General features: G+C 36.4%; 3 protein-coding genes and 1 long non-coding RNA gene across 7 annotated transcripts in view; 1 reads left to right on the forward strand and 3 right to left on the reverse strand.

Moving 5' to 3' along the window:
* Positions 1 to 1,371: 1,371 nt before the first annotated feature.
* The window catches only part of LOC131179329 (uncharacterized), a 90,411-nt gene continuing 67,699 nt past the window's right edge, over positions 1,372 to 24,083 (reverse strand). The window contains exons 3-4 of the long non-coding RNA XR_009148354.1: positions 2,163 to 2,220; positions 1,372 to 1,592 (exon numbers count right to left, since the gene is read on the reverse strand). This is a non-coding gene — a long non-coding RNA (uncharacterized LOC131179329). The remainder of the gene's footprint in view (positions 1,593 to 2,162; positions 2,221 to 24,083) is intronic.
* On the forward strand, positions 4,159 to 7,995 carry LOC110633137 (vacuolar protein sorting-associated protein 32 homolog 2). Of its 3 annotated transcripts, none has more exons than XM_021781632.2 (8): positions 4,159 to 4,315; positions 4,508 to 4,616; positions 5,055 to 5,154; positions 6,111 to 6,196; positions 6,310 to 6,401; positions 6,758 to 6,872; positions 6,995 to 7,190; positions 7,605 to 7,995. In XM_021781632.2, the coding sequence occupies exons 2-7, from the start codon at positions 4,545 to 4,547 to the stop codon at positions 7,184 to 7,186; spliced, it is 657 nt and encodes a 218-aa protein (XP_021637324.1). In that variant the 5' UTR covers positions 4,159 to 4,315; positions 4,508 to 4,544; the 3' UTR covers positions 7,187 to 7,190; positions 7,605 to 7,995. The 3 variants fall into 3 exon arrangements, with proteins under 3 accessions (XP_021637324.1, XP_021637325.1, XP_021637326.1); XM_021781633.2 differs by having other exon boundaries at positions 4,165 to 4,315; positions 4,467 to 4,616; XM_021781634.2 differs by having other exon boundaries at positions 4,177 to 4,315; positions 4,503 to 4,616.
* Positions 8,932 to 13,927, reverse strand: LOC110633132 (meiotic nuclear division protein 1 homolog). 2 transcript variants are annotated; one of them, XM_021781611.2, is made up of 10 exons: positions 13,077 to 13,927; positions 12,010 to 12,090; positions 10,816 to 10,932; positions 10,602 to 10,640; positions 10,417 to 10,524; positions 10,276 to 10,338; positions 10,148 to 10,199; positions 9,961 to 10,005; positions 9,761 to 9,840; positions 8,932 to 9,215 (listed from the first exon to the last, which is right to left on the reverse strand). In XM_021781611.2, exons 1-10 carry the CDS (start codon positions 13,077 to 13,079, stop codon positions 9,126 to 9,128), a joined length of 678 nt encoding a protein of 225 aa, XP_021637303.1. In that variant the 5' UTR covers positions 13,080 to 13,927; the 3' UTR covers positions 8,932 to 9,125. The 2 variants fall into 2 exon arrangements, with proteins under 2 accessions (XP_021637303.1, XP_021637302.1); XM_021781610.2 differs by lacking the exon at positions 13,077 to 13,927 and having other exon boundaries at positions 12,010 to 12,096.
* LOC110633131 (transcription factor MYB36) lies at positions 17,067 to 18,594 on the reverse strand. Its single transcript, XM_021781609.2, has 3 exons — positions 18,335 to 18,594; positions 17,985 to 18,114; positions 17,067 to 17,851 (listed from the first exon to the last, which is right to left on the reverse strand). Exons 1-3 carry the CDS (start codon positions 18,468 to 18,470, stop codon positions 17,212 to 17,214), a joined length of 906 nt encoding a protein of 301 aa, XP_021637301.2. The 5' UTR covers positions 18,471 to 18,594; the 3' UTR covers positions 17,067 to 17,211.

Below are 24,083 nucleotides of genomic sequence, written 5' to 3' on the forward strand. Positions count from 1 at the left end.
ACTTGTATCCTCTCTAGGATACCCGAGCCAACTACTCTCTACCACACTCTCTACGGTCCCATCCGGGACACTATTCCATAAGTCATCATTATCATTAATAACCTTGATCCATTACGAAAGATAGGACTATATCCTAACTGTCGCAACAAAGGTACTACATCTACCACCTTGCCAGAACCATGTCAAGTTAATGACTCTTTTATCATATCATAGCTCTATAAATCATCAATTCATAGTTTCGACCTTCTCTAGGTAGTAGAGTTGTACTTTATTCCATACTGATACACACAAGGTATACTATTCTCACTCTATAAGTGTCACCTTTACTTTGCAACTAGTCCGAAACCTCTGGTCTGATGGCAACTCTTGATGTAACTCTAGCTTATGCTGGGGTAACTGAGTCACTGACTCTAGTTATCACCCAACTGTGACCTTTCAATATTCTAACTCTAGACTCTTAGCCAGGAGTTCCCAACTCCTCTGCAAATATAGAACTCTGCTCTGGCATAACTGTACCAAAACAGAAGCCATCTCAAACACCCTCATTATGGAGCACCATGGGGATACACGCAGCTCCACACAATAATCTCATGTCGGTACTGTAATCTGCAGCTTACAGAGCAGACATCGAGAACATTGTATAGTTACTACGATACATCCTGACAGACTAGGTCTTCTAATTTCTTATCTCTCCTGAATCTTCTATTATCACAAACTTATTCTGACTAGGTCATCTACTGATGACTGCCAGTAGTGGTATCCTCATCCTTATCTAGGGCAACTGTACTTTTAAGACTCACTTTTATGTACTCGTGCCTTACACGAAATGGGCACACCATTTAAACCCATACTGACAAAAATATAACATTTCTTGGAGTACGTATCCTCATGATAGATCTCACATGTCTACTAACTCTATTTAACATTTCTGTGTACTCCACGAAAATCAAGACACTAACTGAGGTAATCTTATATTTCCCGAGGTATAACGTAGAATCTAGAAACAAAGAATTACAGGAAAAGACGAAACAGAATCCTATACTCCGCATGTGACTCCTAGTAGACTCTTCCCAACACTTAGATAATTTTTCCCTATGAATCTGGAGCCTAAGCTCTGATACCACATTTGACACGACCCAACCTATGGGCCGGACTGGCACTAGGACACAGGCCACCTAAAGCCCCAGAGGCCGTAGTAAGCCTTACTTTTCATTAAGCCATCTCTAAGGCCCATTTGGGCCCAATTTCAGAAAACAAGCGGACAGTCCGCCATAAAATGGACTTACCAACGGGAGTTTTCGACTCACCCACTGTAAACACAAAATATAGTCAATTCGGGAGCTCAGCTCACCCTCCACATACTCATCAACATAATAATAAATGGGAGCTCAGCTCCCTCATCCAATCCATCAAACATGCATAGCATATTAAGTTTACAGGTCCCAAAATAATAATTTAGTTTACAGACCCAAATCAAATAAACATTTCTAACACATGCGGAAATTCTAAGATTTAACAAGTTTATACAAACAGTAATAATTGACCTGCGAGGGAGAAAGCAGGTTAACCTCAAAAAAATATCCTCCTGTGGCCTGTAAAAATTTTTGAACAGGAGTGAGCGTTCGACTCAGAAAGTAAAATATCAATTTTAACCATAATCTCTATAACTATCTAAAACTAATGCAACCTGTGGAATGAAATGCAACATCAACAACATTTTCACATTATAACATCAAAAAGGTAATTTGGAGCACTCACGCACCCTGTAGCATCAATCATAACATATGGGGCCGATCCCTATCTGACTCTCTTAAATCCAACTGGTGCCGAAGAACTCAAGCCGGACTTTTGCTTAATAAACCAAATCGAGGGTCCCAGCGAAGAACTCAAGCCGTGACTACCCCTCGAAGGATCGGGTCCCAGCGAAGAACTCAAGCCGTGACTACCCGTCCTATCCATAGTCCACACCACATCACACACACGCCAACGCACGCACACTGCTCCAAATTACCACAACAACATCATGGCACTTTAACAGTTATCAATGCATCATAAATCGTGCCTAGAGTTTAACTACATAAATATATGCATATAAGTGATGCATGGGCAGGCTGAACATATAATAATATCGAAATTACAATTAAAATTAATATTTTACTCACAGACTTGACGACAATCACTGTGGCGGCTGGGCGGAGGAAGAAGGCTGTCCCGGCTCACCTGACAATTATATTACAATTATTTAATACAATCTGACTCAATACAAACAAAGAAAAAGATCAATACGTCCTAAGTCGTGCCGAAAATCCGGCAGAGTCTCCCCTATACCTAGGACCTACCCAACCTGCAAAAGGGTTCAAAACACACTTCTATACTCACAATCCATATATCCACAGCTCAATCATATCACACAGCCCCTCCTGGGCCCATCAAATCAGTCATCCATCACAATACGCAAAATTTCAATTTAGTCCCTATAATTGACCATTTTTGCAAAAACTGCCCAAATAAGCTCTAAAAATTCTAAAACTTTGCCCCGCGGTCCTTAGCAATATTACTAAGCTATTGCAAAAAGAATCATAATTTTCTAAGCTACCACGAATATTTTATGGATTTTTAATCCTATTTAAGCACTAGAAAATTACGAAAAAGGAAGGTTCGGGTTTACCTTTGCCAATTCCGACTTCGGGAACGCGCTCGGGACGTCTGACAATGGGGGGCTAGCCAAAACCTCGATCCAATTCGGAGACTTTTCCGGTAGCTGGTCTGTCTGGACGGAAATTCACAGATCCGGACAACTGTCGAATTTCCGCGAATTGAAGATACCTACACGAAGCCCAATAATAATATATAAAAATCAGGGTGTTACATTTATAGCATTATTTTTATTTTATACATAAGTTGAAAATACATGTATGAACTATTTTTTTTTCTAACATATTGTATTATTATTTGTGTTGTTACTTATACTATATATTTTAATTTTACAGTCTCACACTCTCACTTGTATCTTGTACATAAGCTGAAAATGTAGGTACGCACTATTTTTAATTTCTCTTATATTACATATGCAAATAATGTTTTTTTTTTCCTTCTTTTTAATGTGCTTTTTTACTAATCAACTATTTAAAATTATGAATTTTTATATTATAAGTACACACACATATAATTTAGGCAATTAAGGTTACAGTGCCTCGCTTTAAAAAGGTTATCACATCGCATTTCGCCTAAGGTCATAGGGTACGCCTTTCACCATAACACTGCACCTATATATGAGTGTTCTAATTTTTGTTGATGAATTATTTAATTTATTATTTAATAATTAAATTAGAGAATTTAGTTTAATCAAATAACTATAAATTAATAATATATATATATATATATATATATATATATATATATATTATTGATGATTATCTAAGATGTATTTAATAATTGACACAATAAATTATAATAATTAAATTGATGATTATAATAATAACATTAATTATGTTATAATGGCTATAAATTATATATATATTTAAAGTACATTTTAAATTTATAATGATATTATTTATAATTTTATTATTTTGTGATTATTCATGATTATATAAATATAATAAAATTAATATATTAATATTGGACTAATTCACAAGCTAATAAATTCAATTTACTTTTTTTTTTTACATATAATTTATTTTAAAACAAGTTTAAATAAATTTAAAAATTAAATTAAAATTTATTTATATAATAATTTTAATGTTTAAATTAGGCGTTTATACTATAAAACTTATTTGATGTTATTAATTATTATAATTTTTTTGAATAAATTATAAATTATTCTAGAACATTAGAAAGGAAATTATTTTATTGAGTCGAGTATCTAACAAAGAAACATCTGTTAATTCAATGTTCACTTGACACTGAAATTTAAAGCTAAAAAACTACATTTTGAAAAATATATTATTTTTAATTTATTATTTTAAAATTTGTATATTTAGGATATGTGAAATTTAATTTTAAATTAAAATTTAATATTATGCAATTAATATGTTTATTAAAATATTTGTTTCAAACTAATAGTCTAGAACTCATAATTGTCCACCCTTCTTTTAAAACGACAACGTTTTTATGTCGATTGTCAAACATTCGTTCCCGGGGAGGGAAAACCTACCTAAGTGCGTGCCACGTGGAAATAAAACCACTTCGACGGCGTTAAGAAAAGGCGAAGTAGCTTTCCTGCCCATCACGCTTAAGAAAAAGCCCGAGCAAAGCACGCCCTCTCTTGATCTCTTCTCTAATCACTCAATAAGATCTCTTATCTCCAATTTCAAAGGTCTGTACCTTTAAATTTTGATCATAATATATCTCTTTTTAATTTATTTATTTTTCTTTTTTTTCTTTATATCCGAATTCTGGAATACGGTATCTTAATTGCCCAAATTCGGTTCATCGTCTTCGCTAAATCGGTCTCATTTTCGAAATAGGGTTTTATTTGATCTGATATCGTTGGTTTGTGATAGAGAAGATCGCATCGGCGTTTGATTTGCGGATTGGAGTAAACCATGTTTAACCGGCTCTTTGGAAAACCTAAGCAGGAAACAAATGCTCTAACCACGTTAGACAAATTAAATGAGGTATGATCACCATTGAATTATTGTTTTTTACACATTTTTCTTCTATAATCTTCTTCATCTGTTTTATACTAATTGGACATTTTTCTGGTTTTATGTTTTAGCTAATTAATTCTATTGGGAGGTTTATTTTCCCATTTTACATTTTATTTTTTATAGATTATGATGTGACTTGAGAAATTGATATGATGAATTGTTGGATCCCTAATGAAACTGTGAAAAGTTTGTATTGCGCCATTTTTCGGGGTGTTTCTTATCATTTGTGCATTTGATGACGATGCTTGTTTATGAAAGCTTTTCAACTTTTCATTCCATCATATATTGATATTTACATTCTTTATATTTCATGTACTGTGTTGGCATCTGTTTTTAATGACCCTGATTTCCTTTTTGTATCTCCATTTTGTTTTAACTAAGTTGTGAATGCTTTGCATTGAACAGACGCTTGAAATGCTAGAGAAAAAGGAGAAAGTACTTGTTAAGAAGGCTGCTGCAGAAGTTGAAAAGGCCAGGGAATTCACCCGAGCAAGGAATAAAAGAGGTATGGTTGTGCTGTCCACTTGCAACTCTTTAGCGAATTCAGTTTTTAACTTGGATTATGTCATTGTGGAATTTCGCTGGGTGGGAAATCAAAAGTGTTGTTTGCCATTAAGCTTACCCTTGACAATGCCTGTGTAAAAAGTAGGATATGATGGCTACCCAATACTGCATTCATTTTGTATCTTTTGAACTTGTTAGAGTCTTCTTATTAAAGGACAAGGAACCTATTACTGTGAAGATGGAAAGCAGTCTCCTTGGCATTATTCTGATTTTGAAAACCTTCTTTATAGTGCCCTTTACATGTTTGGTTATCTAGTAGAATATGTGTGTTAGATACATTAAGTAAAGTAAATGCAGGCTGGATACATTTTATTCCTGTTTTCTTTCATAACAGATATATCACTCTTGGAGTTCCACCTAAGGTGTTTTGATTTCATATCTTGATTGTCTCGTAAGCAGAGTATTTTCACAACAATCATTAACTGCTCTCTCTCTCTCTCTCTGAGACTAAAGGTGTGGGGGGAAAAATCCCTTTTTAAAATCCATCTTGATGGGTTCATGTTTGATGATGGTTATCTGGATGTTATAAATTCCATTTATACTGGGATAATAATAATAATAAAAAAAAAGCCCATGGAAATGGTTTTCTTACGGTGGCAATGGGTACTTTGACTCTTCATTCTGCCTCAGATTACATTTGTTGGATAATGATACTTGGACATGAGAAAGACACTTTAACTCTTTAAATTAGTGAGAAAAATCTATTAAAGTTTTTTAACATAGCCAAATTCAACCCCACATCCATTATTTGATATCATACCACAGTTCAAGTAACATAGATGATAACTTTTTTATGCGGGTAAATATGGCAAGTCAAAATCTGTGAAGATGTGAAGTGCTATTATAAAATTTAGGTTGTTTACTGGTTGAGTTCCGATTGATACAATTGTCATGCAGCGGCTATTCAATGTTTGAAGAGGAAGAGGCTATATGAACAACAAATAGAACAGCTTGGAAATTTCCAACTTCGCATTCATGATCAGGTGAGGTTATGCATAAAATTGCTATTGGTTTCAAACTGTCATAATCAATTCATTTATAGTTTTGCTAAATTGATGAAAATTAAACTCATGGCCCATGGATATCAATGTTGTAGATGATAATGTTAGAAGGTGCAAAAGCCACTACAGAAACTGTAGATGCATTGAGAACTGGAGCAGCTGCAATGAAGGCAATGCAGAAGGCAACGTATGTAGCAATTTATTTAATTCAGCATCTCATTAGAATCTTCACTTTGTTTCCCAAAAAAAAAAAATCGCTTTCTAGATTTACATCTCATGTTAGTTGTAGTATCTTCATTTTCCTTGTTTTCTGTGCTTAAGAGGGCTCGTTTAATCTGGCAATATGAAATATTTGGATGTCACGTCTCACTCATGTTGCCGTCTGAATGATTGTTGGCATGGAAACATCTATAACTGCTCATTTTACTTCATCTCATTAGAGGAATGGATCTGTGAGATATATTTGAAACATGAACTCTGGCTTTTGTCGAAGTTGTAGTAGCAGTATGATAAGTAATGTCAAAATGGTTTATCTTTTTGCAGAAATATTGATGATGTGGACATGACCATGGATGAGATCAATGAACAGACAGAGAATATGAAACAAATTCAAGAGGCATTGTCCACTCCCATTGGTGCTGCAGCTGATTTTGATGAGGTCAGCGTTGTATTTAAACATGTTAAATTTCTTTAGAGTGGACCATTGTTGCAAGAAGATTCACTCCAATTTTTGCAGAATATATGTTTGGGGAAGCATTTAAATATCGTTTGACCTTTCAGGATGAATTGGAGGCAGAACTTGAAGAATTAGAAGGTGCTGAATTGGAGGAACAACTTCTTCAGCCTGCGACCACAGCTCCAGCTGCTACAGTGCAGGTTCCAGCAGGAAGGCAACCAGCCCGTCCTCTTCCTCAAAGGCACACGGCTGAGGAAGATGAACTTGCTGCCTTACAAGCTGAGATGGCACTTTGAGCAGGTTTTCATTTCTCTTTTTTGTTGGATTTTTGAATTTATCTCTTTTATATATTAATGCGTCTACCCCCAACCCCATCCAATTAAAAAAAAAAAAAAAAAGATCGGTGTGATGGATTTACTTATTGGTTCACATTCCTCAATGTTGTTTCTTGTAACTAAATCATAGTCCCTATGTTTAGAAACTATAATTTTGTAAGAATTCAATTAATTTCTTTTTAGTTAATTTCTATATTTGAAATGGAAGAATTTAATTTTTTTAATTAAAAAAAATTGTTTTAAAATAGAAATCATGCATAATTATTTGACAATTTAATTGAATTATTTTCTTATGAATGTTTTATTCCAAAGGAAGCCAATGTCATTGTGCTTGATTTATGTGCATCTAAATTTTATTTTGTTGGTTGGATAATTGCAGGTATTGTTTACTAGAAAGCTGAAGAGCTTATTTAAAGATTGGTCATATTGTATTGTGGAGTTTATGCAACTCCTTTCACACATCTTGTGTGCATTGATGGTCTGAGCAGACAATGTATATAAAGATGGCGCAAACTAAAGAAACTGCCCTTATAAATGTGTATCTGTGTTTTTGAGCTTTGTCCTTTGTCCAGTTCTCTCTCTCTCTCATTGTGAACACTCGCGTTTTCCTTTTGTTTACGTTATTGCCGATTTGAACTTCCATCATGTTGCCTTGTTATCCGTAAGTTCTCTTTTAGGCAATATATAAGGCAAACAAATGTATGCAATATTGTCTTGGTAAACAATTTTCATTTACAAGGCAGAATATTAATAGCTGTTGGATTTGTGAACGATTGCGTGGTGTGGGATGGGATGGGATGGTGTTTTTAATTGTGGTGTTTGGAAACTGATATAAATATCTTCTGGTGTGATTCCTGGTGCATTTAGTTTGTATGAAAACGATTTCTTTATTCATTTAACCATGATTTTTTTTATCAGTTAAAGCCATGGTAGAAATCATAGAACCTTGAAAAAAAAAAAAAAAGGGGGGCATCTCCTATGTCAATGTAAGACGCGGATGTTGAACTTCTGATCCTTGTGCAATTCTATTTCAATTTCTTCAAAAAAAGGAAAATCAATTTTAGTCAATTAAATCGATCCTAGTGTATGATATTGCCCTTTCACTTGATGACGTGATATCGCAGTCATTATCGCGAAAGGGAAATAATGGCCAAAGAGGTTTTGTTAAAAAAATAAAAAAAAGCAGCTCTTTGGTAGTTATTTTATTTTGATTTTCTATGGTTGTTATTTTATCGTGAACTTAACAGTATTAAATGATAAATTCATTGTTGTTTCTTGAAGTATTTGACTACTTGTTTTTAACTTTGATTAAATAGTATTTAACTATAGCAGGATATCACAACTAAGGAGTGCTATTAGGATAGCAGTTAAAACTTTTTAACTACATTCAACAAAGCAAATCATTCATATTTAATTATGATAAGATTTTATCAGTGATTAGCATCAGTATGAACGTAAAATTGTGAAAATTCAAGATTGTTAAACAGATGCTCAAGGATACTCGGGTAGGAAAACCCTTTTTCAAATAGCTTTAGTTGTGCGGTTGAATGGATTTCTTTTGTGGTATTTTGGACTTTGGAGGAACATAAACAACACGAGAATTTTTGTTTTTTTTTTTTTTTTTTTTTTTGGGGGGGGGGGGGGGGGGGGGTGGGATAGGGAACTTGGCGTAGCCATAGAAGTAGATAAAGCTATCAAGGGCAAAATAATGCTCAAGAGGGTCCCCTGGAACAACGCCATAAGCCAAATCAGCGAGCGGTGCGGCTTATGTTAGGTGCATATTATATTATCAAACTCAGTAAGTGGCTTTACTCAAAGTAGGAGTAATGGAGTCGATATTTGGTTTCCACACAACTTGTGAAACTGTATTTCTGACAAGGAATATGCCAAATTGTATCGCCTAAGGATTGCCTTCCAGTATCTGATCACCAACTGAGCCAAGTGGAACTTGTAAAGGCTCCAGATAGTCAAAATCATCTGTTATTCCTATCTGCAGATGGATTTGAAAAGCAAGATTTAAGTGCAAGAGCAAAATTGTAAAACCTGTGAGCGAGGGAAGTCACATGCTTAATGTAATTAAGTCTGTATGCACATGCCCATGCACCTGTTTTAAAAGAGAGACAGGACACAGGAGTGTCTTCAATCCAGTCTAACAAAGGAGTGAGTACTAATAGATGTTCGGATTTTAATAAGGAAATAGCACATGCACATACGGATATGCTTATAACCTAACATACAGAATCTATTGATCCATTTATAGTCTTATAGAGCCAAAGTCGAAGGTAGCTACTGAATTAGGCAATGAGTTCCTATATCAGCTTGAATACACAAGCCCCCATAATTTGCAGCGAAACTTACTTTGAGTGCAGAACTGTGAAGAATATATGGATAGGTATTCAAGCTAACTATAAGCTAATACAACTCGTATGATGAGATGGCGTGAATAGAAGTCATGGATTGGAGCAGGGATCAATTCGTGCTTCACATTTTACTACTATGGGCAATATGGAAGATATAAGAAATTCACAGCCATACCTCCTTGTACATGCTTTCAAGCTGCTCTTTAGCCTGAGGGAAGTTGTTTGAACACCATTGTCGCAATGTAAAGATGTTGTCTGTGGTGTTTTTGCCATATTAAACAAGGTTTATAAAAATCCAGTAGAGAAAATTCTATGGAAACAAACCAAAGAAAAATGGTAGAAAACAGAAACAAATAATGCATAAAAAAGCAAAACCTGTCCATCTGTTTGCTGCTGCATGGGCGATTCCAATAGCTTTCTCTGCAACAGTTATTGATGCCTCATGCTTAGTGAATTTTATCTAGGATTATTAATGCCCTTTAGTCTTCTCAGAATGAAAAGGTATTTTAACAGGAAATACAATAGTCTAAGCTTCACAATCAAGATAAAAAAATCTCTTAACTCATTGCTTCAAAGGCAGCAGGATCATTATCTGCATATTGACCCATCTCCTCCTGATAAGTTAGAACCGTTAGAAACTTGAATAACTTGTTCATAATGCTCGATACATAACAACGGATCAGGATTTACCTTCAGCTCATTATGCTTTAGTTCAATGGCTTTTAGCTCAGCCAATGCATCCTCCCGTTCTTCCTAATAAAAGCTTATGGTAAGATATAAATAGCCTTACTACTCATCCTAACAAATATAGCAAAATCACAGTATACTTACAGATTCCTCACGTCCCTTCTTTAATGCACCACACTGATCAACAAGTTCTGCATGCCGCTTCCTTCCGCTTTGCAGATCGGATTCAAGTTTGTGATAAACATTCCTCGACTGAAACAAATGATTTAGACCAAAGACTAAATGTCATGAAATTCCAAAAAAAGAGCACATTATCAAAAAAAGCTTACCTGATTTCCAGCACAACTAGGAAGACTCCAGAAGTATACCTGAAATTTTAAAATTATCAGCGCTCTTAGGTTGTCTAGAAAACACTATATGGGAATGCGACAGTTGTTTGCTAACTTCACACATGCAACCACAACTATTTCACTCACTGCATCGCAACTTCAAGAGCACAGATGGAAATCAAATTTTACCGCCCACCAGGAAATGTTTACTCACAGAAGTTCCTATTTTGTCTTTTGAAACAAGATCATCATCAACTAAACTCTGGACAACATCTTTCACAGACTGGCTAATTACACCTTTCTTGGGACCCAACTTCTCAAGCTCCTTGAGCTGAAATTATTTACAAACTATGCAAGTTAAACACTTTCCAAATTTAGAACTACAAAAAATGAAAAGAAGTACCATGATAACATCCTAACATAATGTAAGGAATAGAAAAGCTTAACATGAAGGTTCATACTAAGGAAGGTGTAAAGATGAAAACTTTCTAATCCTTTGTGGTTTAAATGACAGTGATGTCTTATTGGAACAATGTAATCTAAGCCATCAAGAATTAACCCATAAGAAGTAACTCTACACAATATTAAAGAAACTTTAGTATATCATAGAATCTTTTTTCTCCCTCCAAACCAGTATTCACTTTTGATCAGGTACAGGTCAGCTGCATTTTACCAGTAAAATGTGCACAAGTTCCTAAAGACTATTGTCAACAATATTTAATCAAGTTATCATAGATGGGTGATAACTAACAGAAAACTATCTTACCATTTGCAAACAGCAGGGAGGATATACTATGATCTAGCTCAGAGCAGTGTGATCAAATAGCGTTCGTGTTTCATTCTTTGCCTTGTATGGCAAACCAGTAAATTGGGTGAAAATAGTGTTATGGTGCATGTGAAAGCCATTTCATCCCAGAAATAATGAAATTTTATAATTTTAGGCTCCTGTCAATGTTGATAAAACAAGGTATGCATCCTACAAATATTCCTTTATGAGGTGGTTAACTTATACCGTGTTTAGCATATATCACAAACAAATGATAAGGTTTCCCTTATTTTAATACCACATACACCATGCTAGGCTCATGAACTTCTGTGCCTTATTTTAATCCCATACACTATGCTTTGCCCATGAACTTCTGTGTTTGTGATGCGAGACATGATTTTTTATTTCAAGCATGAATTTGACGACATGGTGGTGGTAATAATGGCTCTTTTCCTTTTATGATGATGGTGGTGTTAATAGTGGCTCTATTGATTTGGATGAAGGAAATTTTGCACATCGTATATTCCTCCAGGAAAACAAACTCATTTTTCTTGTATAGTGAGTAAACAAGCATGAACAAAAGAATACTATGACGAATAAATGCAGTTTCCTAAGAAGACTTAAAAAATACAGCATACTCACAAGGAAGAAGTTCTGTGACTCGTAAAATATCTGAAGAATCTTCTCACGTTTCTCCTCCAGTGAAAGACCCCGCTTCTTAGACTGCATGACAATTGAATTAAGCAAGAGATAGATTTCACATAAACTATACAGAAACAACATAATGGAATAACAGTTATCCAAAAAGAACTAACAAGAAATCCAGAAATAAATATCTTTACACAATAACGTAAAGGGCAATGCTATGGTGTTTGTAGATAATTAATTAGTCCAGCCACAATCACTCAATGCCAAATAAAAGTGTAACTAATAACTAATTCCATTTTTACCTGTTGTTTTCATAGTCCATTTTATATTCAATTTGTACTGTAGAAAAAGAAATATGACTTCTCAAATTATAGGAGTAAGGAGCGCCCATCATCAGGGAACGCATGCTCATACTCAATTTGAACCAATAATTGCCCATTTATTACAGCTAAGCCCACATTTGAAAGTTCAAACAAGATTAACAACTCATTAGACAAGACATTTTTTGAAGCAACTTCAGTTTGTGACCAAAAGGGTACAAAAACTGCACAACTACACTCAATAAAGAATCCACTATACTGCTTGGTTGCTAATAAATGGAGAGAAAAGAACAGAAAAATAAATTTCTTTCATCGTTTGTATGATCTGTCAAACCAAGTGGTAAATCGTATTAAGTTCAACTGGAAGGAGATTCTTAAGAAAATCATAAAATTGAAATAATAATCTCCTTCTGTAAGCTTTTCCAGTGGTTTCCCGGAAACCAAACAGGACATCAATGTAGAGAGATCAAAAATAAGCAAACGAGAGAAAGAGAATCCATGTTAAGGCTCATAAATCACAACTTAGAGATCGTAAAACAACGGTAATAAGAATCTAAACAGGAATTTTCAGGGATACCATTAGAAATACACAAAAAAAAAACCCTAAAATTTCACATTGCATTGAAGAAAAGGCAACTAATTCAATAATATATGTTAATCGAAGAACAAAGCAAGTGCTATCATTATTTGATATGCAGAGAAGGAATCTTGAAATAGTAAGGAAAGAGGAGTTTTGACTACCATCGAGCACCACAATTATCCCTCTGTGCAGCTAGTGAAGAAGAAGGGAGTTGAAAATTGCACAGAAGGCCTCAAGGTATGATAAAAGCATGTTGATATTGGGCGGGAAAATTTTACCCCGTGCGAAATTACTCTATGGACCTTTGCCATGTGCATCATAATTCATTAATTCAAGGGGCTTCAAGCCTAGAGAATTCCTAAGGCCATGACAGCTGGGGCCTTAAAGTCCAACCTAGGGAAGCCCATGGCCATAACACATAGAGCCTAATAAAACCTATCCCAGCCCACATGTGAAGACCCATTAGAGGAATCCTAGCTGCGATGAGTTGTGGGTTTGAAACCAGAGATCCGAAAAAGGATGGTTAAAGCCCCTCTCACCTGACATCCATCACCGAGAGGGAGACGAATCTAAAGCACATTGCTAGAGCCTCCATTGTGGCTTCTCATTCTCTTTTAGCTAGAGGGGGAGGCAACGATCAGAGGACAGGTTGCCAGCAATTAATCCTTTGGGATCTCTCTTCCTCAGTATCGGCGATTGAAGCTCCATAACCCAGCAGTTCAAAGACACCCTCACCATCTACAACCCATGGCCAAGCAAAGCCTCAGTAACAGAAAATATTTAGCACTATATCTTTCATGTAAGCGCCCTTTCACTAAGACCCAAATTTGTAAGACAAAAACCAAGGCCAAAAACATTGTTTACAACTCATTCTCCCATAGACGAAATGGTGAAATCCACATATTTCTGGTAGCTAGAAGTCCCCCCACCGTACTGATGCAGCTGGCAAGGGAAGAGGAGACCGGAGCTCCTAAGGAAGAAATCAAACATAGAGTTTCTTTCTCTAGCAAAACTAAGCCTATGTTTTTAAGGAGACAGCTTAACTTATTTAGGGTATTGGGAAAATTTTTATAAACTATATATTATTTATTTTCACTAATATTCTCTTCATTAATAGTAATTTATCTATGTTGATTATTCAACCCATACATATATATATATATATATATATATATATATATATATAAACTACACTTTATAATTTACAGGAATTTTTGTCCACTCGAGGAATAAAATCACAACGTTTGTGCAATTGGCTAGCAGATCGATGCTAATGATATTAGAAAATTATATTAGATAAATTTTCTATTTAACCCAATTGGCTAATAAAATTGAGCTAACTAGAGAGATATTTTTTTCTCTCAACTTTCTCTGTAACCCAATTGGCTAATAAAGTTGAGCTAAGTAGAGGGAGATTTTTTTCTCTCAACCTTGTCTGAGTTTTCTCCCTTGGTCCGAGTCGAAGTCTGCCTCTTGTAGGTTTCCCCTGCCCCTTCCGAGCAGGGGAAACTCTTCCCTAGCCCAGGAGAGTGTATTTCTTCCCTCTCCGCCCCTAGCTGAGGTGTAAATATTTCTTTTGAGATTTGGGTCTCACAAATCTAGAGCTGCTGAGTGAGGGAGGCTTTTTTGTTGTATCTGTGTGAGGTTAGTTTGTGCTTATGTGTAGAATGGACTATGGGGACCGATGGTGAAGAAGGGTAACTCAAGGAACTTAACGCCGGCCTTTGGTTGCCGACTTCTCCTAAGGCTATACAAGATTGAAAAGCCAGAGTTCTGTTTTCTTCTCTCCCCGAGTTCACTTGCGTAGATTCCTGCTCTTCGTAACCACCAGGGCGTACCAATTATTAGCTCGTAAAGGTGACTTCTTTTGAGCCACGCATGGCTTGTGGAGTTACCTATCTTCTTATTGGTGGTTGCCGATGGCTCTCGGCCTGGGTCAGGGATGATGAGAACAGCGTTCTTGCTAGTTGTCGACGACACTGCATTTCGCCTTCTGGTTCTAGCTCTAGGGTTCTGCATTGTCATTGGGCCTAGCTTCTTTGGAGCTTAGCTAATTTGCTTGAGCTAGACGCTTTAGGCTTTTGGGCCATGAGCTTGTAATTTGTAATTCTGGGATCTTTCTTTGGTGGCCATGCGTCTTGTTCCAGTTCTCAATCTTAATGTGATTCAAGCTTTGAAAAAAAAAAAATTGGCTAGTAAAATGAAATTTTTGTAATATAATAAAAAAATTTCCAATTTAAGTTATTTAATTTTTTTTTTGTTTTGTGTTAAGAATAAATATTTTTTGAGATTAGAGTCATGATTTATGGTATTCATTTATAAATTATTTTTTTTCAACATAAAATGAGTCTATGGACAAATTAATCATGTACCTAAAAAAAAGGGTAATTATATTGAATATAAGATTTGAGTAAATTTCTCTCCTTGAATTAGTTTTTAGAATTGAATTAGACTAGTTTTATTTTTTTTATATGGTATCAGAGTCTAGCCTGTTTTGATGTTGAGTCATTAACTACTGTGTTTGTCTATAGATTTCAGTTGCGTGATGAAAATGTATTATCTCATATTAATTTGGGATACGATAATTGTGCTGAATATAAGATTTGAATAAATTTACTCTACTTGAGTTAGCTTTTGAAGTTGATATTTTTTACTTTGTAACTGCTATAAGATACATTAATTACCCATTTAACGTGTTGAAACTCAAGCGCAGATATCTCAAGGACTTGAGTTTTATGAGGGAAGGTCTAATCTACGAGAAATTATTAGGTACACCCGGTGCACATGCAGCATCTCTCACAATCACATGGGACCCATTCTCTATATTATAGGAATGACTCACTTTTTTGTGAGAGAGAGCACTATTTTTTAGTGCTCTCGATGTAACTAATAATTAGCCCTAATCTACCTGCTTAAGCTACCAAATCCATGCCTGTCACCAAATGCATCAAAACAAGATGGATCAGATAAATGAAATGATTAGCCATGGCAAAATCTCCGGTGCTGTAACAGTTATGGAAACCATCATAATAATTATTAGGTAAATGAAAAAAATATAGGAAAGAATCAACTTCTGGATAAAAAGAAGGTTCAAAGATTCAATTCCCAAACAAATCATTAATGTTCTAGAAGAACAGAAGACAATCCAAGTATTAGAGTTATTTTTTTTTCAAACAGAGGCATACTAAACAGCCCTGATGGTTCACGGACAGTGAATGTTACATCCTTCACATATGGAAGTTGTATTTTTGTTACAAATTTAATTTTAGAATCTATTTGAAAAAAGCGTTCAACCACATAATTTTTTTTTTAATTTTTATTATGCAGTTGGTAATTGTTGATCTCATAAAGATGAGAAGGCAATTGTATGTGAAGAATTGAATCAACTGGCTTAGATTTTATGAATATAAAGTAAGTACGTCATTCATAAGTTGAGTTTTGAGTTAAAAGCATGCCTTCATAATTTTTGAAGAATGGTTGATCGAGGATGAACACGGATCTGATTTCCTTTGCATATTCATGAGACCTTTTTTAAAGATTATTGTTATGAATAATTTTTCTGAAAGCATAGCGTCAGTTGGTTATGGATTGAAACCATTCAAGAAAATGTCACCAAATGTATCACTGATTAGCCATGTTATGCAGGTAATTGAACAATGTGACTGTAGGGACTTCTATACCAACTGTATAAAGAGTGACCATGCATTATAAGAATTATTTCTTTTTTTTTAAAAAAGGGTCATCCTTGAGATTTAGACAAAAAATTATCAGGAACGGAGCATCTAACTGGAAATGAGTATGGTTATCCTTTAATGTACACCAAGTCAATGATATAGTGATGACTATTAAAGATCAGTTTGTAAGAAAAAACAAAGAGAATCAAGAAAGGTTACTGTGAGAAGGGGACATTTTCTTCATATTTGAATCGAATAGCCAATGCAACTTTGGTGACCACTGACTAGTCACAAGCAAACAAACTTTGATGACTCCATATTCCCTTCACGTTTCACTCTATTCAATTAAAACAAAACTTAATTTCAAACAAGCGAGGCCCCACTGACCCTCCATTCTATTTTATTATTTGATTCATTATTAAAAAATTATCACTACAAATATATTAATTAAAACTATTTTAAATTAAATTTAATATATTTTAATTATAAAAATTTTAAAATACTTTTTATATAATGGATTGAAAGAGTACAATATACAAATATCATCCTTCTTTCTCCCTAAATTTTTAATTATTAATAGTTAGCTAGCCAGCTGATTAGCCAGGGGTGAGAAGGTGATACATTAATTATTACCTAAAGATTGAGCAACTTCACCAGCGAAACATTTTCCTTGGAAGCCAAGGTCAGTAAGTGGCTCATAAGGGAACCCAAATCCATAGTCTTGTGCAAGAATCCCTTCCTCTTTTTCTAGGCTTAAACCATTGCCAGAGCATAATAATAAGGGACGGTTGTGGTCCAGAGGTACTAGGCTTGACGCTTCTTGATGAGGAGATGATGATGATGAGGAGGAGGAGGAGCAGTTGTAACTGTTATATCTATATGTGCCCAAATCAGGAACTTTCATAAAAGTTGAATGAGGGAATTGGGTCTGGTCCAAAATTAGCCCTTGTAGATCACGATAATATTGCTGGAAACTCATCTCCATCTTCATGAGGGGTGGCAAGGTGTCACAATTTGCACTGAAGCAGGGTGAATAATTTCCAGGATTATTGTAGGTTTCAGTTTCTGGTATGGAGACTGAAAATTGCTCCGAAGGATCACTGGAGTTGTTAATGGTTATATCGCTACTGCTATTGATGTTGCTGCTTCTCTTGGCATCAGTAATCTTTCCTCCCAACATCTTTTTCTTTAATTTGGTGTTCCAGTAATTCTTCAAATCGTTGTCTGTTCTTCCTGGAAGCCTGGAAGCTATGACAGACCACCTAATTAATCCAAGAGAGAAATAAAACAATAATTAATTGTATGCATTATAATTAATAAATCCACAATATATAAGATCGATACCATCAGAATTCACATTAAATTGAAAATGAATTTATATATATATAAACTTGCCTACTTCCAATGCTACTATAGAGGGCGCAAATAATGTTATCTTCTTCTTCAGTAAAACCTCCATGCTTGATGTCTGGTCTCAGATAATTCAACCATCTCAAACGACAACTCTTGCCACATCGTTTAAGGCCTAAAAGAATAAATTAATCTTCAAGCTATCAATGTGAAACATGAAGATAGATTTGGACAAATATATATATATATATATATTAAAAGAAAAAATTATATACAGCTTTTTCTCTCTAAAACTTCCTTTCATGTAATTTTGAAAACAAGATGAAGAAACCCATAAACGAGGAAAGATGAGAAAAGAGAGAGAGAGAGAGAGAGAGAGAGAGAGAGAAAGAGACCTGCTTTGCGAGGCAAGGAAATCCAATTGCCACCAGTGCCATGTTTCTGAAGATAGTTCTTGAGGGTGGCATCTTCCTCAGGAGACCAAGGCCCTTTCTTCACGTTAGCTTTGTCACAACATGGAGCTCTTCCCATGGCAACTTAATTAACAGATAACCCAATACTACTTCAGCCCAGAGAGAACAGAGGCAAATTATTATTTTCCTTTGTTCTTTTTCTATGAAGCAAACCAGTGGGTATGCTTTATGGTTTTTAAAGATGAACGATGGACTTTAAAAAGCTTGACTTCGACCAACTTTTCTTTAAAATTTGGAATAATATCCATTAACGAAATGGTACTCAATCTTTTCAGCACTTTGAGTGTTTGAATTTAAATTTTAATTAAAGTTATATAAAAAAATATTATAATGAAGAAATTATGTGACACCTCTCACCCGTCTATAGTGTAACTGAGCAAGGTGTACCACATTTAGTGCCGGAGCACCCTATCTTATCTTGTCATGTCCTTTGTTAATTTTAAACTTAATAGAAAACATATGGTAAATATATATATATATATATATTTTTTTTTTTTTTTATCACAATTTATTTCTGTGAAAACTCAGGCAGAACCTCTTCTATTTTATTAGCATTTGGCGAGTTTCACTAGCTATTTGTTAAAAACTATTTCATATCTGTCTCATATTTCCATATTCTTGTATATCATCATACATTCATTTAATCATATCATATCATTTCAAGAAATGAAACTCATTTCATACATATGAAAATTATATACAAAAATTCTCAAACTTATTTACAATCCCAAAATATAAATTACATTTATTTACAATGTTCAGAATTTATACACATTTCATTATACATGAACCAAAATGCAAAACCCTAATTACAGTGGGCCCTACCAAAATAAACACTACTGAGGTGAGCTCTGGACTGTAGCAGATCTGGACAACTGTAATCAACACAATACTGTAGCAGCTGCTGCTATGTCTAGTGGGTCTGGTCTCCAATATCTACGCGATGGAAAAACCAACGCACTAAGCTAATAGCTTAGTGGTGCATAAACTTAAAGAAATTCAACTAAATAATTATAAATAATAATTTTGTATAAACTTTTGCAATTCTAGGTCACTGGCATATTTTACTGTACTTTTTAAATAAATTAATTAACAGTATATTTTCTGTGTATTTATTTAATTCTCTGTCTTTTTAAACTTATGTCAGAGTCTTTAAAATCACATCAGTATCTTTCATGTCATATCAGTGTATTTATGCCCAAGTAACCTATAACAGTCTATAAAGACTGGATATACGGGAATATTCTATCATGTATATAACTGTCATGTCAGGCACTAGGCCAGCGAGCAGGCATATAATATCTTGTATACAACTGTCTGTCAGGTACAAGGCCAGTGAGCAGGCATATAATATCCTGTATACAACTGTCTGTCAGGCATAAGGTCAGTGGACAGGCATAAAGCCAGAAATACAATTATGCACAATGGCATCTGTCATGTCAGGCACAATGGCATCTGGTACCATAATTGATTATCTTTGGTGGCAAATAAGGGTACCTATCAGAGCACTTGCAGGCATTATGTATCGCCGTCCCTGCAAGCCCCTGGGTGGAGAGCTACGTTTCCCTACAATTCACGCGTGAGAGTTCCCAGGAATTATAGGCGTTACACATCACCGTCCCTACTTTGCTCTGAAACCATTTTCATGTCATTATAATGGGAACATAGGTCCTAATTACATATTCATGTCATTTATAATGGGAACATGAGTCCCAAGTACATATTCAGATAACTTATGTATTTATCACTCTCATTATTTTATGTCATGTACTATACATATTCATAGTATTGTTATTTCATATATGATGGAAACACAGGTTTCAAGTGTATTTTTCATATGACTTATGTATTTACCAAACCATTTAGGTAATTTACATTTTATGTATCTGTTGACACCATATTTTGGCCAATCACCGAAATCAATGAACTTTGAAAAATCGACCCTCAACTGACATTCCTCGGTTACAAGTAACCTGAATAGGAAATAAGCCGATCCCGCATCTAGTCGAATATTTTCCTATCTCTCAACAAAGAAGGTCACACCAATATCAAGTCCCCACGCTGTTCAATCACACTTCCGATCTCCCAAGGAGATCACATTAATATCGAGTCTCCATGTCATACGATTCATTCCCGATCTCTCAAGCCAATATCAAGCCTCCATGCCATTCGGTCTTGTCTCCGATCTCTCGTCAGAGGAAATCAAACCAACATTAGGTCTTCGTCCCATCCAGTTTTAGTTCCGATCTCCCTTTTATAGATATTGTGGATAATCGTTTAATAAAGTTAAGGTTTCAATCCGACTTAATGGTGCTTCCGATCTTAAGTGTTCAAATCAGGTTTCCAATTTTAATAATCTTAAGTGCCGTTCGGTGTTTGTTCTCGGCTTAAGCCGATCTCGTGCTTACAATGTTTTTCCGACCTCTCATACATAGATTAATAATCGCTTTCAAGTTTGATATTCTAACATGTTCAAATAATCAGGCGCTTGTACAACTTAGATACTTTCCAATCTCATCAAGTCATTGAACAAAAGAGAGAATTTCATTTCATTTCAAAGTAAAAAATACAAATCATTCGGCTGGAGGATCACCCCCAGCCTATTTTACATTTTGCTCACCCTCTCTATCTCCCTCAGCTTCCTCCTCGCTCTCCTCTTCATCTTGGGGAGCCAGGTCCACCATCCAAGAAAATTGCTCCTCAAGATAACGCCTCCTGAGCTCGGCCAAAAGATCCCCATGGGCGTTCACATAAGCATCGGCCTCCCTCATCACTGCCTCTTCTTCTTTCGCTCTAAGTTCTTCAGTGAGGTGAGCGACATCAGCAGCTCGGAGCACCCGAGCTTCTTCAAGATCATGAGCCTGCTCAGCCAATTTATCCTCATAAAATTTCATCCGCCCCTCAATTTCAGCTATATAGTCCTGGGCGGATGAAAGTTGGGCTCGGGCGGAAGCTGTATCCTGGCCCACCTTCTAGATCTCCTGTCTCAAATGATAAGCCTTTTATCTGATATGCTGGTTCACCAAGCTCTCCACACTCAAGCTCATTGTCTAGGCCAGGAGATCATCGATGTTGCCTTGGGTCAGCCTGTGCCGATCCTCCTGAAGGCATATGGAAGCTCCCAGAACCTTTGCCAAGCCCGGATTCTCCCGTACAGATCAGTTCTTCTCCAAGGAATGAATGAGGACCTAGGCGCCGCAGGAAAGGGTCCTCGTAGTGTGTTGGGAAGGACCACCTTTCACATTCGAAGGAGCAGGTGGAGGTAGTGGTTCTTCTTGTAGAGGAAGAGACCAGACTACTTCTATTTCAGGGATCAATGGTCCCGAGGGTTGGGACGAGCCTCCCCGCGCCTCTCCTGAATCATACCTTGGCGTCTGTGAGGCCTCGGTGTGCTTCATCTCCCGCACTTTCTTGGAGACCTCCCTCTTACGCTTTTGGCTTTCTTTGGAAGCCTCGCTGCCCGCCATACCTGCACAAAGAAAAGTCAGTGAGTTTGCTAAGGCCCAGAGATCAGAGATGTAGAAAGTACCAAGGCCAAGGTCAGAAAGCTGAAGCCCGCGTTCTTCGCTGGTAACCAGCTGCATCATCCAATAGTGCAGTTCGGCCATCATCGCATCTAAACAGGAGAACTTCTGAGTGGCTGCCTGATCCTTTAGCTCCATTACCATTGCACCCTCTTCCCTACTCAGGGTGACAGGCTTCAAAATTGATGGGCCTAGATGCAGCTAGCTACGTGGGAAACCCTCAAAACCGTTTGAAATCTTACTCCTCAGAATAAAGAAGCGATTCTTCCAATTTTTCAATGAAGAGGGGAGATCGGTAAAAAGCCCACAGTGCGGTTTGGCTTGGAAAAACAAATACTCGTCATCCTTTTGACGAGTAAGTCTATGCAGCTCGGTAAAAACCTTTGTTGTGGCTCGAGCTTCTTGGCTCGGCATAAGCATCTGAAAGCCACTAGAATTCGCCATGAGTTCGGATGTACTTGGGCTATACATACTTGGTAGAATTTCAGAACATCCTTGAAAAAGTTATCAAGAGGAAACCATAGCCCGACTTTTAATTGCTCTTCATATATCATGATCACATCATTTTCTTCAAAGAAGTGATCGGCTCGGAGATCGCCATGACATCTGATAAGCTCGTATGAGTCGGTTCGAAGGTTGTATTCTTGGCTAATCGACTGCAGATCGATTTCTTAGAGGATTGACGGCAGCTCATCCACGGGAAGGTTTTCTCTCCCTGAGGAATGCGTTCGTCTTGAGGGTGCCACTTGACCACAGGCTGAAACAGAGGTCATAGGAGGTTCAGATCGCCCACCTGGTCTGACCACTTCAACTTCATCTGACGACCACGAGACATGGATAGAAGGGGGGCTCGCCGCTCTCTGACCCTTGACGCCACTCATTTTCAAAGAAATAAAAAGGTTTAAGTAAAAAAAGGATTAAAGTCCTTACTGGAGTGTGATCGGTGCCGGAAGAACTTGAAGAAATGAGAGAATTTTGGAACCACTCGCGAAGTGCTGAAAATAACATAAAAGAGTAACTGACTGACCCTTCCCCTATTTATACTCGTCTGAGCATTCAATGCTCGCAGTGTCCCAAGCGGCGCATCGGTTAGTGAAATTCGCCAGCTTTTCTGACACGTCGCAAGAACATTCCAGAAACTCCATAAATAAATAAGGGGAGATCAGCTGGTTAAAGATCGGTGAATTAAGGTAGATGTTCATAATTACAGATCGACTAAGGGCTATTCAGTTTGGAATCAGATTGGATATGCACATTAAAGATCGAAAAATAACCAATGCAATAATAGTAAAATGATAATTGTCAAAATAAAATTTCATTTCCAAAAGAGCAGATTACATCATTTGGGTGATCTTAAGAGATCGGATTACATCATTTAAAGGTCAGATTACATCATTTGGGCGATCTCAAGAGATCGGATTACATCATTAAGAACCTTTAAAGGTCGGATTACATCATTTGGGCGATCTCTAGAGATCGGCACTACGTCCTACCTAGCAGGGACCTATGTCAAAGCCTAGTCTCGTGGCTGAATAAAAAAATGTCTGATCAGAAAGCCGGCCATAGGCATTGGATAGATGTACAGCTCAGAGGGGGTGACTATGACTCTCATGATGATGAGGAGTCATCGTCGATGTCATCAACTAGAACCGAGCTGCAGTCGGGACGCCCGATGTAGTGAGGAGCCAAATGAACTTCAAGAGGCAGTCATTGATGTTAAGAGGGAAATTAGTAGTCTTCTCTCCCGAAATCGATTCACCGATTATATCGGTAGATCGACTTGAGATCAGTGCGATCGATGTTTTCGATCTTGAGCGGTAAATTAGTCCGGTTCTCTCACTGTCATCAGAAGTGGTTATCATGATTTTTCGATCACCGGGGTCATAAATTTTTAGTCGGGGAGCAAAGAGAATAGTCAGAAAAAGATCAAAAGCAGTCACCATGGCTATAATGTTACCGGAAAAACTAGAACAGAAGAAGAGAGAAATGGAAAGAGGAAGGAATGAAATATAGAAGAAATTCCCCGTTGAGGCATATATATGGGGGGGGGGGGGGGTCTGAGCATTTATTACTAGCGGAAATCGAAGCGGATGCATCTGTAATCGAAGGATTAAATGCTTTGACTGAAGCAGTTCGGATAGAGAGGA

Source organism: Hevea brasiliensis, chromosome 4 (genome assembly GCF_030052815.1).
Source record: "Hevea brasiliensis isolate MT/VB/25A 57/8 chromosome 4, ASM3005281v1, whole genome shotgun sequence".
NCBI lineage: Eukaryota > Viridiplantae > Streptophyta > Magnoliopsida > Malpighiales > Euphorbiaceae > Hevea > Hevea brasiliensis.

Coding starts and splice junctions, on each gene's coding strand:
- LOC110633131 (XM_021781609.2), bottom strand. CDS start 18,470: ATGGGAAGAGCTCCATGTTGTGACAAAGCTAACGTGAAGAAAGGGCCT. Junction 18,115..18,334: donor TTCCTTGCCTCGCAAAGCAG/GTCTCTTTCTCT, acceptor TTATTCTTTTAG/GCCTTAAACGATGTGGCAAG. Junction 17,852..17,984: donor TATAGTAGCATTGGAAGTAG/GCAAGTTTATAT, acceptor TGGATTAATTAG/GTGGTCTGTCATAGCTTCCA.
- LOC110633132 (XM_021781610.2), bottom strand. CDS start 12,096: ATGCAGTCTAAGAAGCGGGGTCTTTCACTGGAGGAGAAACGTGAGAAG. Junction 10,339..10,416: donor AGAAGGGACGTGAGGAATCT/GTAAGTATACTG, acceptor AGCTTTTATTAG/GAAGAACGGGAGGATGCATT. Junction 9,216..9,760: donor TTGAAAGCATGTACAAGGAG/GTATGGCTGTGA, acceptor ATCCATCTGCAG/ATAGGAATAACAGATGATTT.
- LOC110633137 (XM_021781632.2), top strand. CDS start 4,545: ATGTTTAACCGGCTCTTTGGAAAACCTAAGCAGGAAACAAATGCTCTA. Junction 5,155..6,110: donor CCGAGCAAGGAATAAAAGAG/GTATGGTTGTGC, acceptor ATTGTCATGCAG/CGGCTATTCAATGTTTGAAG. Junction 6,197..6,309: donor AACTTCGCATTCATGATCAG/GTGAGGTTATGC, acceptor TCAATGTTGTAG/ATGATAATGTTAGAAGGTGC.